Genomic DNA, 16,947 nt, shown 5'->3' with positions numbered 1-16,947 from the left:
TGATTTGTACCCTGGAGGCTATGCCTGAAGCAGACCTCACCCCATCATATGTTACACAGTGCTTACTCACTGAATGGGAGAAGAGAGAGGAAAGATCCCCCCCCCCATCTCTTCTGGAAAGCTGCAGTACCAGAAAACAAGGGAAAAGAAGGGAACAGAAGCTCAGGCCACAGCACTAGCCAGCCAGCGATGCTTCACTTGTGATACAGCTGGACATTTGCAGAAAGACTGTGCCTTGAGACCCAAGAATAGAAAGACAGAGAAGAAGAACACAAGGGCAACACAGAAGAAGGCTCTTCAGACAACCCAAATTGCACAGGTTGCTGAGAAGGGTAATTCTGATGTATGGGTGTTAGATTCTGGGGCCAATTGTCATTTATGTAATTGTAAAAGCTCTTTTGTGTCACTGTCTAAAACTGAAAGACAAAATGTATCTTTGGCTGATGGGTCTGTGACCAAAATTATGGGACAAGGTGACTTGTATTTATCCTGCTTGGGAGAAACTGTAAAAGGTGTGTTGTATGTGCCAAATTTACAATCAAACCCTTTATCTGTGGCACAATTGGCTGCAACAGGGTATGTCATAACATTTAAGAAAAATGGTTGTGAGATACGTAAAAATGGAAAATTGTGTGCTACTGGTATATTAAAAGACTCCTTGTACATTGTGCAAAATGCAAGGAAGCCAAGCTGCAAGGCTGCAGTTGGCAACACTCCATATCATGACCAATGTGTACACCTGATGCACAGGAGATTTGGTCATGCTAATTTCAAGTATATAGCACAAATGCCACAGCTGTGTGCTGACCTAAAGATAAAACCCTGTGATAAATACTTAGACTGTGTAGTTTGCAAAGAATGCAAAACACTAAAAGCTCCTGTGAGTAAGCACAGTGACAGAGTTACAACTAGACTTTTGGAAATTGTACACTCTGACATTATTGGTCCTTTTGCTCCAAGTCTTGGACAAGCAAGGTATGCAATGACCATCATTGATGATTTCTCAAGATACACATTTATCTACATCTTAAAACATAAAGGTGAGGCATTTGAGAAATTTAAAGGTTTTGTGACATGGGCAAATAGAAAATTCCCTAGGCCTGTACCTGCACTCCAATGTGACAGAGGAGGAGAGTACCTTTCTCACAAATTCAAAAGGTTCCTAGCAGAAAAGGGGATAGAACAAATTATTTCTAACCCTTACACCCTTCAGCAAAATGGTGTTGCTGAAAGAAAGGGCAGAACCTTGCAAAATGTGATGGAATGCATGCTTAAAGATTCACATTTATCTTTCAAGTATTGGGGAGAGGCAATATCTACTGCCTGTTATGTACAAAACAGATTGTATAACTGTGATTCAGGACACTCCACTCCATTTGTTTTATGGTGTGAAACCAAGGGTAAACCATCTTAGAGTGTTTGGTAGCACTGCATGGGTTCATATACCAAAACAACAGAGAAGGAAAGGAGGCCCCACAACAAAGAAAGCCATCTTTGTTGGCTATGAACAAAGCCAAAGGAGTTACAGGTTCATAATGGGAGAGAAATTAATAATTAGCAAAAGCGCTTCTTTTGCTGAACAAAACTGGGGGAGATTAAATTCTAGCTCTCCAGTTGATCTGACCACCACAAGAGAACAGCAAGGACTTGCTGATGGTGATCTTTTGCCCGATGAGGACATTAAGCCAGAAAAGCAAACTGAAGATCTGTCTGATGAGACAGATGCTTCTCAGGAAAGTGATAGGAGTCAAAATTTAAGCCCTGTATTACCTCGCAGATCTCAGAGAAGTAATAAAGGCATTCCTCCATCACGTTTTCAGGCTGAAACAGTAAAGGCATTTCACATATTCACAGAACCTGAGTCTTTAGAACAAGTGAATGCTTTACCACTTGAGATTGCAAAAAATTGGCATTCTGCCATGCAACAGGAGTTAGCATCCTTGAAAGAAAATAAAACATGGAAACTGGTAAATCTACCTCCCAATGAATGCTGTCTAGGTTGTAGGTGGGTTTTCAAACTGAAAAGGGATGCTGATGGCAAAATCCAAAAATATAAAGCAAGGTTAGTTGCAAAAGGGTTCACTCAAAGGAAAGATTTAGACTTTGACAAGACTTTTGCACCAGTTACTAAAGGTGAATCAATTAGATTACTGTTAAAATTTGCTGCACTGAAAGGAATGTCAGTTCACCACTATGACATTCAAACTGCATTTCTCTATGGTGATTTAGACCACAAATTATACATGCAGCAACCCCTTGGCTATGAAAAAGGGGAGAATCTAGTCTGTGAACTGCAGAAGTCAATCTTTGGGTTAAAACAAGCTGCTAGATCCTGGAACCAAAAATTAGATGAAAAACTGCAGAATTTTGGTTTTGAAAAAGGAAAAGCAGCTCCATGTGTATATATGAAGAAAGACAAACAAGGCTGTATGTATCTGTGCATTTATGTTGATGATTTGCTGCTGTTCACACCAACAAAAAAACAAAGGCTTTATTTTGAAGCCTGCATGAAAAGCCATTTCACATTAAAAAGCCTTGGAACTGTAACAAATTACCTAGGTTTGGAAATACACAAGAAGAAGGATGGTAGCTTTCTGTTAAACCAAAGGGGAGGTAATGTTAAAATATTGTGAATGGAAAGACACAAAGTGTTAACAAAGCAAATTGGTTTGCATCTTATTCTGTAGTATAAAAAGGGGAGTGTTAATATGTTTTCTACTACAGATTAAGGTTACTATAGTAACTAATCATTTTGGCTGGGTGAAGAGGTTGAATTCAATTGTCCCCTTTTCATGTGTCAATGGTTGCATTGCCTAAGGGAGGAACTTGCCTGAACTTGTTTTAGTTTCAGTTTCCCTTCTGTGTAGGCTTGCAGAGAGTATGCAGCTGAGAGAAATCCTCTCAGCAAACAGCCTTTAAATATGTTTGTTTTCTGTAAATAAAATTATTTTTTATAGAAATGCCTGGTGTGTGACTTTTCTGATCTGTCCTGGGCCAAATGCTTTCTAGCACTCTGCCAACATCTTCCACTGGTACAGTCACTAGAGCAGCAGCAATAGCACTATCTGGCATTGGCAGGTTATTATATTCCTGATCATTTAATTTAGTAGAGAATCAGGATGTCCCAGATGGTATGATCTTAGATAGGAGAATAACTCTCTTTTGCCTCTGTCTCAGGTCTGTTCATGCTGGTATTAAAGCCAGGACAACCCAGAATAAAACCTGGTTCATTTCTGATTTAACAATGGAGTAGAAGGCTGAGCTAATATATAAGAGCCAGGTGGAGAAAGGGTAGAAGCTAGCCTCTTCCAGTTTTATCCTTTGCAGGATTAAAATAGACCTAAAGGTTATGGAGAGGATGTTCCTGTAGTTTTTTAGGGTGTCCATCTCTTTCTTCAAACTTTCACTTCATCTGAGTGCCAATCTGGACTGGCTGGGCAACTGAGATATATTAGAAATTCTGTAGATATGCTGAATATCAGTCTCCTTACTTGTACTGACTAAACTGGCTTAATTTTTACCCTGAGGTCCCCCCAAATCAATGGAATTAATTAATTGAGCTGTGATGGATTCAGAAAGGTTCTGGATGATTTTCCTACTGATATGGGTAATGCTAATGTCAATATCTAGACCAATCTTTGGAATATGTTAAACCAAACTAAAGTATGCATGGTCTCTGCCATTCTGATATTTTGGAAGGTACTTAAAAGCAGTGGGCCTTCAGCCCTAGATGAGTGGCCACTTAGCTTTTTATGTGGGCAAAGGGAGGAGATGGGCAGGGACAAATTGGACAAATAAATACATACATACATACATAAATAAATGTTCTGTTATGTTGATTTTAACTGTTTTTTTCTGACTTGTACACTGCCCCAGGTTTATACAGTATGTTTTGGAGATTGCATGCCTCCCTCTCTCTCTGCCTCTGCCTCTGCCTCTGCCTCTACCTCTATCTCCAGTATATAATAAATACCATGCAACAGTATTAATCAAACAGTATTAACTTCAAAGTTAACAACAACAACAATAATAATAATAATAGAAAAAGGAAACTGGAAAATTATTTTATAAATGCAAGGATACCAAACACTTTGACCATATTGCCCAAAAGTCTCCTTTCTCACCCCTTTGTTAAACAATGAACAAACAAGTCTGTTCACTCTGGAACACAGAATGCCCTAGCAGTTGACTCAGTCATGTCTAAACACCTTCTCCTTTGCAGAGTCCGTGTGCTCCTTAGAATAATCTGGCACTGAGGTAGGGAAGCAAGTGGAATAGCAAGTAGAATGCAAAGGAGAAATCATGGGACGAATCTTGTCAAATGCAGTGGAATAGCAGCAGGGTCAGCAACAAAAGCTTTATTTGCCACCTTCATTGCATCTTTATGGTGTTATCCAGCAGAGCTTTTCTGAGTAGTGGAGGGCCTTGCTCCAGAGGATCCTTTCTCAAACTTTTGACCCTGAAGAACCCTTGAAATATTTTTCAGGCCTCAGGGAACACCTGCACACTCAGGCTCAAATATAGGCCAGAAGTTACAAAATTATTATATTTGTTTCATGTGTAGGCCTGTATATATGCATTAACAGCGTTCTTCAGCTAAAAATGAATGAAACTTACCTCTTTAATGTGAAGTTGCCTGTATATGAAATATTTTTTTAAATAAATCATAATCTCCCAGGGAACCCCTAGTTACCTCTCGCAGAACCCCAGGGTCCTGCGGAACCCTCGTTGAGAAACCCTGCTCCAGAGATAAAGAGGCTGGATCTCTCAGTATTACAAAATTATTTGAGGAATCACATGTTCAATTTACTACTGAGCCATATTCTATACAGAATGAGTTGCCTCCTGTTCTAAGTTAGGAAAATCAGTTCCAAGTCTCAGTACCCATTCTCCAGCAAACTCGTAATCAAACTGGGAGTGGGGTAGAGAGGGGTTGAATAAACTCCATTGTTTGAAAAAAAAACCCAAACATGAACTGAGATCAAATGCTTTCAAATTGAGGCCTCCTTGGCATAGTTTTTGCCTTTCCTAAATGTAGCAACAGCTGTGATTAGGCATCATTAAGATCACTCTGGTGGCTTTTAAATCAGCTGTCTATACTAGAATATGTCTAGTGAAAGATACAAAATATTTATGTCAGTTTAATATGTCAGTATTAAGACTGGTGTATGTGTGTATACACACATGCACATACACACACTGTATATATGTATATGATCCTCCATAAAGCCTTTTCAGGCTTTACTCCTTTTCAGAAGACAGTGCTGGCAAAAAATATACCTAAGTAGAATTGATGTTTCTCTTGTTAATCCCTTACAAAATACTTTCAACTTGTCTGTCTGTCTGTGTGTCTCTGTGTGTGTGATTTCTCTAAGATTCCTGTGAAGCTGTTGACTTCAATCCGGACTTAAATACTGTTCTCCAGTCAACTTTGCTGATGGCTGGCCTCCTGATCATGACAGCCATTTTGCTTTATGTCTGCAGGCTGAAAAAGTATGTGATGCTTATTTTTATAACTCTTTGTCAAGTAGTGTAACAATGCCCATTATTATGATTATAAAACCTAAACAAGTGTAGAGATCAATTGGGAGCAAAGTTCTTTATGATCCTGGTATGTTGTACCTTCTTGAATCTCCCTTGGTGCTTGAAAATTCATTTAAACTGAATGCATTTTCCCACTAAAATACCCACTGTGGTGTGCATATTTTGGGTTGAGAACACAGTCTGAAGGATAAACATGTTCCAAGCTCCATATTAGTCTAGGAACCATGAATTAGGTCAGTTTGCTCAAAAATATAGATGAAATAAAGCTGTCTAGCAGATTCACTGGGCAGGTGCTCAAGTAGAATAATTTATATTTCTCAATAGGAGTTAATGAAATTCTGTATTTATATGGTGGGATTACAAGATATTCTTAACTCCAGATCATGTCCCAAATTGGTGTTTGTTAATGATAAAAAGCAATGAAGAATGAAGAGAATTATCTATCATCTATCTATTTATCTATCATCCATCCATCCATCCACCACTATACCCCAACAGATAACTTCATTTCTGAAATTCTAAAAATCTTCCCTAAGTCTAGAAACTGAATCAAACTGATCTATATCAGTTTGGGGTGATCTATATCCTCACCCAGATGTGCTCAAATAACTGTGATGAGATAACATGATCAGTTATAAATAAAAGAGGAATTATTTCAACACAGAGCAAAGACAGCTTTATTTCATCTATATTTTTGAGCAAACTGACCTAATTCACAGTTCCTAGACTAATATGGAGCTTGGAACATGTTTATCCTTCAGACTATGTTCTCAACCCAAAATATGCACACCACAATGGGTATTTTAGTGGGAAAATGCATTCAGGCCATATAGGTTGGAAAAGTGCCATCAGCAAGGGATGGGTGGGTTTCTAGAGAGAGTTCAAAGAAAGTCCTATAGTATTTACAAACCAAGCACAGACAGATTGTTCACAATTTAGGTATTGACAAAAGCAGGGAATGTATACAAAGCCTTGTAGCTATTCAGTATCTGCTGTGACTTTCATTCATTCTTACTGGATAAAATTAAAATACTGGATTAATATCCATTATAAACCTTTATCTTGCTCAGCCTTCAGTGATGTGTACTCTAAGGTTTCCAAAGAATGAAAACAGAAGTGAAATGTAAGTTTATTTTAAACATGAATAGCATATAGAGAAGTTTTATTGCCATATTTTAAATTCAGATTAAAGCTTTTCCTTGAAGCTAAACTGAAGAATTGAAAATAGGTAATCTATGTTTAGATTATCAGTGGGATACTGTTTCTGTTATTTGTAATACTTTATCATGGTAAACATGTTGCAGTTTTCTACAGTAGCATGCTTACTATGATGAAGTATTTCTAAAGGGATTCATTCATTTATAGAAATTCATTTATGTCCTGTTTGGTTTCAAATGGAGTTGCATGACTATGCTGGCAGCATCAATTCTGAACTTATCAACCAAGTCTGTCCCAGACCTTTAAATTATTCAGTGAATGGCTAGATATTCCAAATCTCATTAAAATGAGTAGCTTTAGACTTAGAATCTTCACTTTTTCAAGTTTTTGAGCTGAAAGTTATAGTTCCTTTTTTGCTTACCACAAAACTGTAATATGCTTTTTTTTAAAAAAAGATGAAGAACATTTGCAGGAGAGAGTAGAATAAATGTTTCTGCTTTAATGGTTGGAGATTTGTCATAAGTATATTTTCAAAATACTTTTTTCTAATCGTTTTTCTTTTTAAAAATTATCTTTTGAATGGTTACAGAATTAGAAAGATACTAATTCCAGTTATACCGGACCCTCAAAATATATATTCTGATTTGTTCAATGACCACAATGGAAACTTCCAGGTAAGTTATTATAGAATGTTGAATTCCTCTTCCTAATGTTTGATTTTTTTACTTTTCACAAGCCAATTTGAACATGTTGATTCATTGGATATGTCCATGCCATTTTGCACATATGTTGCAATGACCCCGAGATTATTTATACAACTATTTATAGACTGTTCCCTTCTGGAAGCACTCTAGGCAGTTCATAATGCAAAGCAAAGCAATTAAAACCATCAACACTTATGACCTAACCAAAACAAGTATCATCAACTTATGACAAGCAGGGTTAAAATATGTAAAATAAATACAACCAAATTGATTGATCGATCGATTATGTGGCATTGAGTTGTTTTCAACTCCTAGTGACCACATAGACAGACAACTGGATACTACTAAGCTCTACCACATTCTTAACAAGATGCAGCAGGAACTGGGCCAAATGATATATCTCAGTAGATAAAAATGAGGGGTGTGCATCAGATTGGACTAACACAGAGATCCTAAGGTAGAACAAGTTAGTTCAGAAAAGCTTTTTGTTTATTCTGGCTGGATGGCTTGATCTGAATTCACTCCATTTAAGTTACTAGATTGCATGCAGCTCCTGTTCCAGCTTCATATCAGTTGCATCAACATGGGAGGATGGGGTTAAAACTTCATAATTTTTGACAGAAAGTAGATATAGGGAGGGTATCAATTTCAGTAACAAGAAATCAAAATGACCCTTAAAATCTTGGAGAGGGGAGAAGGCTGAGGGTTAAAAGAGATCCTTAATTTTATCGTTAAATTAACCTAATAGTCATCTAACCTCTCATCCTAAGTAACTGCTGGCAGTGTTTTGTGAACAGTGTTACCAAGCTGTCCTGGCCAAGCAATTAACTTATTTTATGGTAGTGAATTAATCCATTATTTTTTAAAAATATAACTTTATTAGAATTTTAAAACAAAAGATAAAAACTAACCAGAACTAATATTTAGATTGAAAAAAGAAGAAAAAGGAAAGAAATAAGAAAAAGAGAAAAGAGAAAAGTACAGAAATTAAAGAGAAAAAAAAAGAATACAAAGAAGTGGCTTCCAATTTTCTTTTATAGCCGTTATAAGTATAAATGTAAATTGACCTCTTACTTTATGGTTACAACATTGTTTACATTTTTTCTATAATCTATTTTTTTTTCCTAATCATCAAAACCATATTTCAGAATTTCATTTTTTTTTGGTTTCCCACAAAAAAGTCAATAAGGGGCTAATGCATTACTTTTCCTAGGCAACCCTTGACAGCCAGAACCATTACATTCAGCAAGGGGCATCATCAATATGCAAGAACACTCCTTCCCTTTGAATAATCCCATCAACTCATGTATTAAGAATTGGTGTAGATGTTCCCCATCACAGGGGCAACTATCATTGTCACATAAAAACAACATATAAAAGCCTGTAAAAAAATCTGGGGCCAAAGCATGGAAAAGTCATGGAAATTTGATACATTTCTTCTCATAAATTTCTTAATATGATGAAAGACAAATAATTTATAGTCATCTGTGTTTTGTCATATTCACAAAAATGAGAAATTGAAAGACACTAAAATTTACCCATCCCTGATCTGTTTATATATATTCAGTACTATTAATCAGAATAAATATCTGTATGTTCTAAAAGCCTATTTCTAACAGTGGTGAGCTTTTTTTTGTGACACTTATGCAACAGTTCTTTTCAGTATTTAATATGTCACTTTCCAAACTGGTGCTCAAAGTCCTATTACCTCTGAACAGGAAGATCTCATTAGTTTATCATAGCTAGCAGACTGTCATTATTCTAAATATTCTAGATTACAATTCCCATAATCTACCCCCAAGTCCAGTGATCACAATGGTTAGGAAGTGTAGTAAAATACGAAGTAATCCAAGATTATGGAAGTGACAGGACCTAGTTGATCTTGACTGGTCTGAAAAGGCTAAACTGAATCATATCTGGTTAGTTCTTGGATGAGAGACTTCCTGGGAATATAAGGGCTATAAATTCAACCAATACATCCTGGAAGAAAAGAGAAAGAAAGACAAAAACCCTTCCATCTACATAGACATGGGCATGAAGTCACGAGAAATCAAACATGAGTTCCACAGGAGACTTTACCGTTTATTACCAGCTGAACATGCCTAGAAGATGCTGTTTAAGAAATTATGGTAATCACTTAGTGATTTTTTTTTTTAAGGAGTGGATTATTAAAACTGAGAATGTGCTGCCTGAAACACAGGTGGAATGTACAGAGAACGAATGTATAATTGAAGAGGAAAAAGAGGAAGATCTCCAACAAGCTAAAGTGGAAGCCGTAGGTAAGCTTATCTGAAATCCAAAGCATGAACAGGGAGGCTGTATTGCCTTTTTCCAAACTTAAATTACAGCTTTTGTTTGAAGCTAAACTTATGAATTCAAGATAGTAATCAACATTGCCAAACTTTGTAGACTATCAGTGAAGCAATGCTGGTGTTTCAGAAATGGAAAAGTGCAGAAGAAAGCAACTCACATTAACAGGAGTTGGAGCAAATTCCCTACTTGGGCTTATTAAAAGGAAGAGTAATGCACACATGACAGAGGTGTATAACATGGTACAGAAAAATGTGTATAGAAATATTTTCTTTTCTGCTCTTACAATACTAGAATCCAAGATCATTCAATGAACCTGAATTGTAAAGACTGAGAATAAATAGATCTCTATAGAGAATGAGTTACTGAAAAATAGGAATAATAGGGATAATATTGTGTTCCGGTCCTGCTTATGGACTTCCTTTGATTAACCACTGTGAGAACAGAATACAGGTCGAGATAGGCTTTGGTGTGATCTAGCACAAGTTTTCTTATGAAAACTAAATTTGTTATAATGTTCAAGCTATCAGAACTGGGAGAAGTACTTGAAATGAACATTAAAGATTCATAGATTAAGAAAATATGCACACTATTATCATTATCTCAGACCTTGCATTTGCACCTTGCATATCTATGCACCTGCCGGGTCCTATATTCTGCAGCAGAGCACACAGATTACCCCATCATTGCCTCTGCTACCAGTGGGCCTCTACCTGGCACTGTCACCACTACACTATTGAATGTCACCAACATGTACTCCCTCCTTTCTAGAAACATTTCTTGGTGGTGAGTGCTAGCAGCACCTTTAGTTGAGAGTCATACAACTGCTCAGCTTCAGTAAGCATTAGCAACCACTGTAAAAAATTGCCCAATATCATCATATTTCCTGGGAAATATAAATATCTTGGAAATATAAGATGGCAGCCCCCTGGTATGGATTGGAAATGTGAGGCTACAAGTAGTCCTTGTTTGGTGACCACAATTGGAATCAGCAATTCAGTTGTTAAATGAAGTTGCTAAGTGAAACCGTGACTGTGCTTATGATCTTACTTCAGCTTTCCTTTGCTTTACAGACCTGCAAAGGTCATAAAGGCAAGGATTGGTCACAAAGTTTATTTATTTATTGTTCAAATTTTGCTACCACTCATCTCCCCCAAAAGGGGGACTCTGGGTGGTTTACAATAAAATCAAGACTATAATAATAACAATTAACATTTATAAAAACAATTACAGATATAAAATGCAATAAATAAGTATAAAATCCAAGAGGTTAAAAATTCTGATCAGGTGGGAGGGGCTCTAAGGCACAAGCCAACCACATGGATGGTTGCCCACCTGCCTGCCCCATGTGAAATGGCAGAACCAGGTTTTCAGGGCCCTCCTAAAGGTCGGAAGTGAAGGCGCCTGCCTCATTTCTGAGGGCAAGATGTTCCAAAGGGCAGGGGCAACTGCAGAGAAGGCCCATTTCCTGGACCCCACCAGGTGGAATTCTCTTATCGACAGGGTCCGCAACATGCCCTCTCTGCCTGACCGGGTGGGGCAGGTCGATGTTATGGGGATGAGACGGTCCCTCAGATAACCTGGCCCCATGCCATGTAGGGCTTTAAAGGTCATAACCAACACCTTGAATTGGACCCGGAAGCAAACTGGCACCCAGTGCAGCTCGCGCAGTAAAGGTGTTATATGTGCTGATCTAGGGGCACCAAAAATAACCCGTGTGGCTGCATTCTGGACCAGCTGAAGCTTCTGGATACTCTTCAAGGGTAGCCCCATGTAGAGTGCATTGCAGTAGTCAATATGAGAGATGACGAGGGCATGAGTGACTGTTTGGAGGGCCTCTCGCTCCAGGAATGGGCATAACTGGCGCACAACCCAAAGGTGAGCAAAGGCCCTCCTGGCCACGAGTGCCACCTGCTTTGCGAGCAGGAGTCATGAGTCCAGGAGAACCCCCAGATTATGCACCGGGTCTGTCTGGGGCAGTGCCACCCAATCCAGAACTAAAGATGACAATTTCCCAGAAACCAAGGAGCCATCAACCCACAGCCACTCCATCTTACCAGGGTTCAGCTGAAGCCTGTTGTTCCCCATCCAGGCCCCCACAGCCCCCAGGCACTGAGACAGGGCAGTCTCCATATCACTTACCTCACCTGGGATGGAGATGTATAACTGAGTATCATCAGCATACTGATGATATCTCATCCCATGGTGATGGATGATCTCACCCAGTGGTTTCATGTAGATGTTAAATAAGAGAGGAGAGAGAACCGAACCCTGCTGTGCCCCACAATGGAGGGGCCGAGGATCGGATCTCTCACCCCCAATCACCACTGATTGGGAACAGCCCTGGAGGAAGGAGGTGAACCAGCGCAAAACCACACCACCCACCCCCAACTCCCTGAGCCGTCCCAAAAGGATACCATGGTCGATGGTATCAAAAGCCACTGAGAGATCAAGAAGAGCCAGGATGGATGCACTCCCTCCATCCCGCTCCCATCAGAGATCATCCATAAGTGCGACCAATGCCATTTCTGTCCCATAACCTCACCTGAAACCTGACTGAAAGGAGTCCAGGTAATCCGTTTCATCCAGAAACCTCTGGAGTTGCAACATCACCACCTTCTCAACCACCTTCCCTAAAAAGGGGAGGTGGGAGACTGGACGAAAATTGTCCAGCACAGTTGGGTCCAGTGATGACTTCTTGAGGAGGGGGTGCACCAGCACCTCCTTAAAGGCAGCCATAAACACCCCGTTTCCCAAGGATGTATTAACTATTGCATGAACCCAACAACATGTCACCTCCTGGGCTGCCTTCACAAGCCAGGAGGGATATGGATCTAAATGACAGGTGGTGGCATTCACAATCCGGAGGATCCTGTCCACTTCCTTGGGTCCAACAGGATCAAACTGTTCCCAGTTAACTGGGCAAGAACATTCCCTTGGCATCTCCACCGACCCTGCTTCATGCTTGGAGTCCAACTTGGAGTGAATCCGAGTGATTTTATCCTGCAGATGCTCAGAAAACTCTTCTGCATGGCTCTGTAGGTGGCCCACTGGGCCCATCTTCCCCAAAAGGGTACATGTGATCTTAAACAGGGCCGTGGAGTGGCATTCTGCAGATGCAATAAGAGCAGAGAAATATTGGCGTTTCGCCATTCTTACTGCCACAAGGTAGGCTTTAACGGCGGTTCTAACCTGTGTTTGGTCGGATTCGGTCTTTGTCTTCCTCCAGTGGCACTCTAGACATTTCTTAAGCCTCTTCAAAACCCTCAACTCCTCCGTAAACCACGGGGAATGTCGGGTTGGATGAGGCAAGAGAGGTCACATAGGCACAATACTGTCCAAGGCCCGGCCACCTCCCTATTCCAGGTAGCCACCAGGGCCTCCGCTGGACCGCGCAGCAGATCCTCAGGTATAACCCCCAGCTCCCTCTGAAACCTCACTGGGTCCATCAGTCGCCAGGGGCGGACCAGCCGAATAGGTCCTGCCTCCCTGTGGAGGGGGGGGGCAGCATAGGAGAATCTCAGGGTCACCAGGGTAAGTTACTTTTTCATCACCGTCATAACTGCGAGTGTTTGCTGTACGAGGCAGTCGCTAAATGAAGACTACCTGTATTTGCATTTCCTCCTGATGCCATACCCCTTCTTCTGATTAGTGAAGGATTGGTAGCTCTACTGGAACTTAAATGGAGACACATTGGAGATGAGTAGCCATCAGGGAACCTAGAGATTTTGAGGCCCATATCCATACCAAGATGCCATATCAGTCTGAGGGAGCCTTTTGCAAGTTCTGCATTAAGTTTTCCTTTGGAGGTGGTTGCTTGTGGATCAGCTGGTCCCCTTCAGTGGTCTTAGGTAATCCTCCAGATGCTCCTGTACAGCGGTTGCCAAAAGACAGTGGAGTGACTGGCAGTGGAATTGGGCAGCTGTCATTGAGCTAAATTGTTTAACACTCTTTCAAACACTTTCTTTTTGTTTAGGCAGTTTGGGGGAGTTCTTTAGAGTTCCTTTCTTTTTAATTGTTCTGATCCTATCTACATTTTAGCCTCGCATGTCCACTTTTTGGCGTGAAGCCCTTACTACACATATGCACTCACACAGAGTTGCCCTGTACCTGCACTGTGATATCTTATATTCGGAACCTCAATATGGTGGAGACATAGCCATGGGTACTCTATTAAACCTGCATAACATGTTAGCGGAGCAGAATGAACACTGTCCCTCTACCACACAGGAGATTGCTAGTGTGAAGGATGGAAACCCAATTTGTATAATTAATTCAATAAAAAGGGGAGATAGGAGAATTCTATGATGCAGATTTTCCAGATACAAAGGACAATTAAATAAATACTGAATAAGAATCCCTACCAGATCTGGCCTCCAGGGATAAATGAACAAAACAACCAGAGATCTTGATAAACCGTTTTTTCTAAAACTGTAGGAGGTATCAATTAGTTTAGTTTAAATTAGTATAGTTTTATTAGTTTAAGGATAAGTACTTTTCTCAGACTGAACTTAATTCTGACAAGATAATCCTATGGGTTCAGAATATATTTAAGTAAGTTATACCAAGAGACTAACTTTATGGCCCTAAGCAAAACAAAATCATTCTGCAGAGATGCATCCATAATGTGAATTTTAAGCTCCTTTTTAACCATAATGATGTCTCTGGTAAAAATAGATCTCTGAAGACCCCATTTCTGGAGTAAACAAAATATTATTTGAACTAATATCTCCCTATATATATACACTAAATTCCTGTTTCAGATGCCCAGGCACCCTGAGACATTTTAGCCAGTAAGTAAGATTATGCTGGTAAATTTTGAGAAGTGAAATGCATGGACTGTCTTTAAGAGTAAACACAGAATAGAAGTTTTTATAGGAGCACTGAATACAGCCTTTAGCATATTCTTTTGTATATTATCAAATTAGTGAATGTTATCAAAATATTAAATCACTAACCAAACAGTATCTGGGCCTTATGCATGGACTACCAGGTGTTCAATTTTTGAAAAACAGTGAGTGGTGATGTGTGGGAGAAGAATCTCACAATGAAGTCAAATATTGTAATTGCGGGGGTAGGGGCTGACAGGAAGTTAACTTCTCTTATGCTATGTTGTGAAGAAGCTTCTGCAGTTTCTTCGCTATGGGAACTAACACACGAAAGCTTGTGTTGCTTCAGAAGCAGCTTCTGGACCTATGTAGTCATTCAGTGTCTAGGCAGGGTTTCTCAACCAGAGATCCATAGAAACCTAGGGTTCCACAAGAGGTCACTAGCTCTGGGAGATCATGATTTATTAAAAAAATTATTTCAAATTCAGGCAACTTCACATTAATGAGGTAAGTTTCATTCTTTATTTTCAGTTTAAGAACACTGTTAATGCGTTTATACAGACCTACACATAAAACCAATATAGTAATTTTGTAACTTCTGGCCTATATTTGAGCCTGAATGTGCAGGGGTTCCCCGAGGCCTGAAAAATGACCCTCCAGGGTCAAAAGGTTGAGAAAGGCTGGTCTGTGTAGTCACTAGCTCTACTCCAGGTTATTTTAATTGGGAGGAAAATTGTTTTTCCTATGTAGTGCTGTGACTCTGTAAAACCTGCAGGTTGTCATGTGAACGCACCTGATATCTCGCCCTATCTCTTGGCTTTGGAAGACAAGGCACCTTCCCCCATCCACAGCTCTGGATTCTCATGCAGTGAAAATGTATCCTTTCACCATCATAATTCACAGGGGTTCTTGAACGCTGCAGAGAAAAAGAGGATTGGTGGCTTTGCAGCTCTGTTTTACAATTGCTCAGATTTTTTTTTTTCTGGCAATGCATGGACAGATTTCTACAAAATATATTGAAAATATAAATGGGTAAGCAAATGGGTTAGCAGCTTGTTTTGGCTTTTTATGCAGCGTAAGAGTGAAGGACTTTTTATAACTTCAGACACTGTGGCCACTCAGGAGGTGGAGAGCTGACTGAATATCATTTTTTAGCACTGTCATGTTAGCCACATGGAGAGGCTATTGATAGTTTGTAAGGGATTTATACATGCCTGATTTTTTTCAAGGTCATTGTGAAAATATTTGCAGATTGATTTTGAACAGCTTTGGAGAAATTGTAGGATGGAAATTGTGGCAGTACAGAAGTGCTGTACTATAAGATTTCAGATCCCTCTTAGGTTAAATCTTGATACTTCCAGAAACTCAACACTGTGTTCAGGAACTAGATAACAGGGGAAGCTTCATAGTCTTTATCACAGCTAGATAAACTGTATTACGGCAAATAAGAAAGAAGTCATGTACGCAGAATCTGCCTATTCCAGAGCATAGAAATCAAGCCCTCTGTACATGCCAGCCCCAGGTTTAAGTCTTAAGACTTTTCAATAGACTTTTGGACATCCTGCTTCTAGTCTTGAGATTGGGATATGTCTACTCATTGGTTTTGCCTAGCCTGAGCAGTGCCATTTCCTGCCTCACCAGCTTCAGACCTTGCCCCTGTGTTTGAGCACTCTCTTTGAATAACTGTGTGAACTAAGTTGTGATAAATTCAGGCAATCAATTACTCATTTTTTGTTGATATTTTTCCTCTCCAGCGTCCTGATGTTAAGAGCCAAGAAATCTAATTTGTATCATGGTGCCTAACACGTGATAGGACGTGTCTCACAATCTCTGCCTGAAGCAACAAGAGAACATTGACTCAACTGCAGCCACTTTGGTTTTGTACCTATAGTTTCCTCTCTGTACACTGTCTGCCATTCCATTTTATGAATTTTAAGCTTAGAAGAGTGTGTTAAATTATATGTGCCAAATAGCCATAAGGATTACAACTGCAATAAACACAATAATTATAATATCAATTGTCATAAATGACATTTTTCTAGTCATTTTATGTTTTTACCTTAACTGTTTTTAGATATTCATACACTACATTTAATTTTATAAGTAAGACTCACCAGCCAGGGGTGGTTAGGGGATTCCCTACTTTTTCCATGTATGCAGTTCCCCAGAAATACTGTTATTTGTTAAAAAAAAAAAATTCTCACTATGACTCACCTAGTTTGTATACACATTGCTTTGGAAGCTTAGCAGATGTCTTCTGGCTCTGGAAATACAAATAATAATGTAGAAAGTACAACTTGATGAAATACTGTAGGTTTTTCATGTTCTCTTCTTTTTATCAATTCAAGAACAAAGAAAATCATTCTAACAGAAATATACACTTTCCTTTCCTTTCCTTTCCT

At 39.3% G+C, this 16,947-nt stretch overlaps 1 protein-coding gene across 1 annotated transcript in view; it reads left to right on the top strand.

The window, feature by feature from the left end:
• The window catches only part of CRLF2 (cytokine receptor like factor 2), a 32,155-nt gene extending 15,598 nt beyond the window's left edge, over nt 1–16,557 (top strand). Inside the window, exons 7-10 of the mRNA XM_063305045.1 lie at nt 5,376–5,493; nt 7,292–7,376; nt 9,565–9,685; nt 16,300–16,557. Coding sequence (XP_063161115.1) covers nt 5,376–5,493; nt 7,292–7,376; nt 9,565–9,685; nt 16,300–16,307 — 332 coding nt within the window. The 3' untranslated portion in view covers nt 16,308–16,557. The remainder of the gene's footprint in view (nt 1–5,375; nt 5,494–7,291; nt 7,377–9,564; nt 9,686–16,299) is intronic.
• Nucleotides 16,558–16,947: the final 390 nt, after the last annotated feature.

This window comes from Candoia aspera, chromosome 5, assembly GCF_035149785.1.
Source record: "Candoia aspera isolate rCanAsp1 chromosome 5, rCanAsp1.hap2, whole genome shotgun sequence".
Lineage (NCBI taxonomy): Eukaryota > Metazoa > Chordata > Lepidosauria > Squamata > Boidae > Candoia > Candoia aspera.
This window is presented reverse-complemented; position numbering and strand designations above follow the sequence as displayed.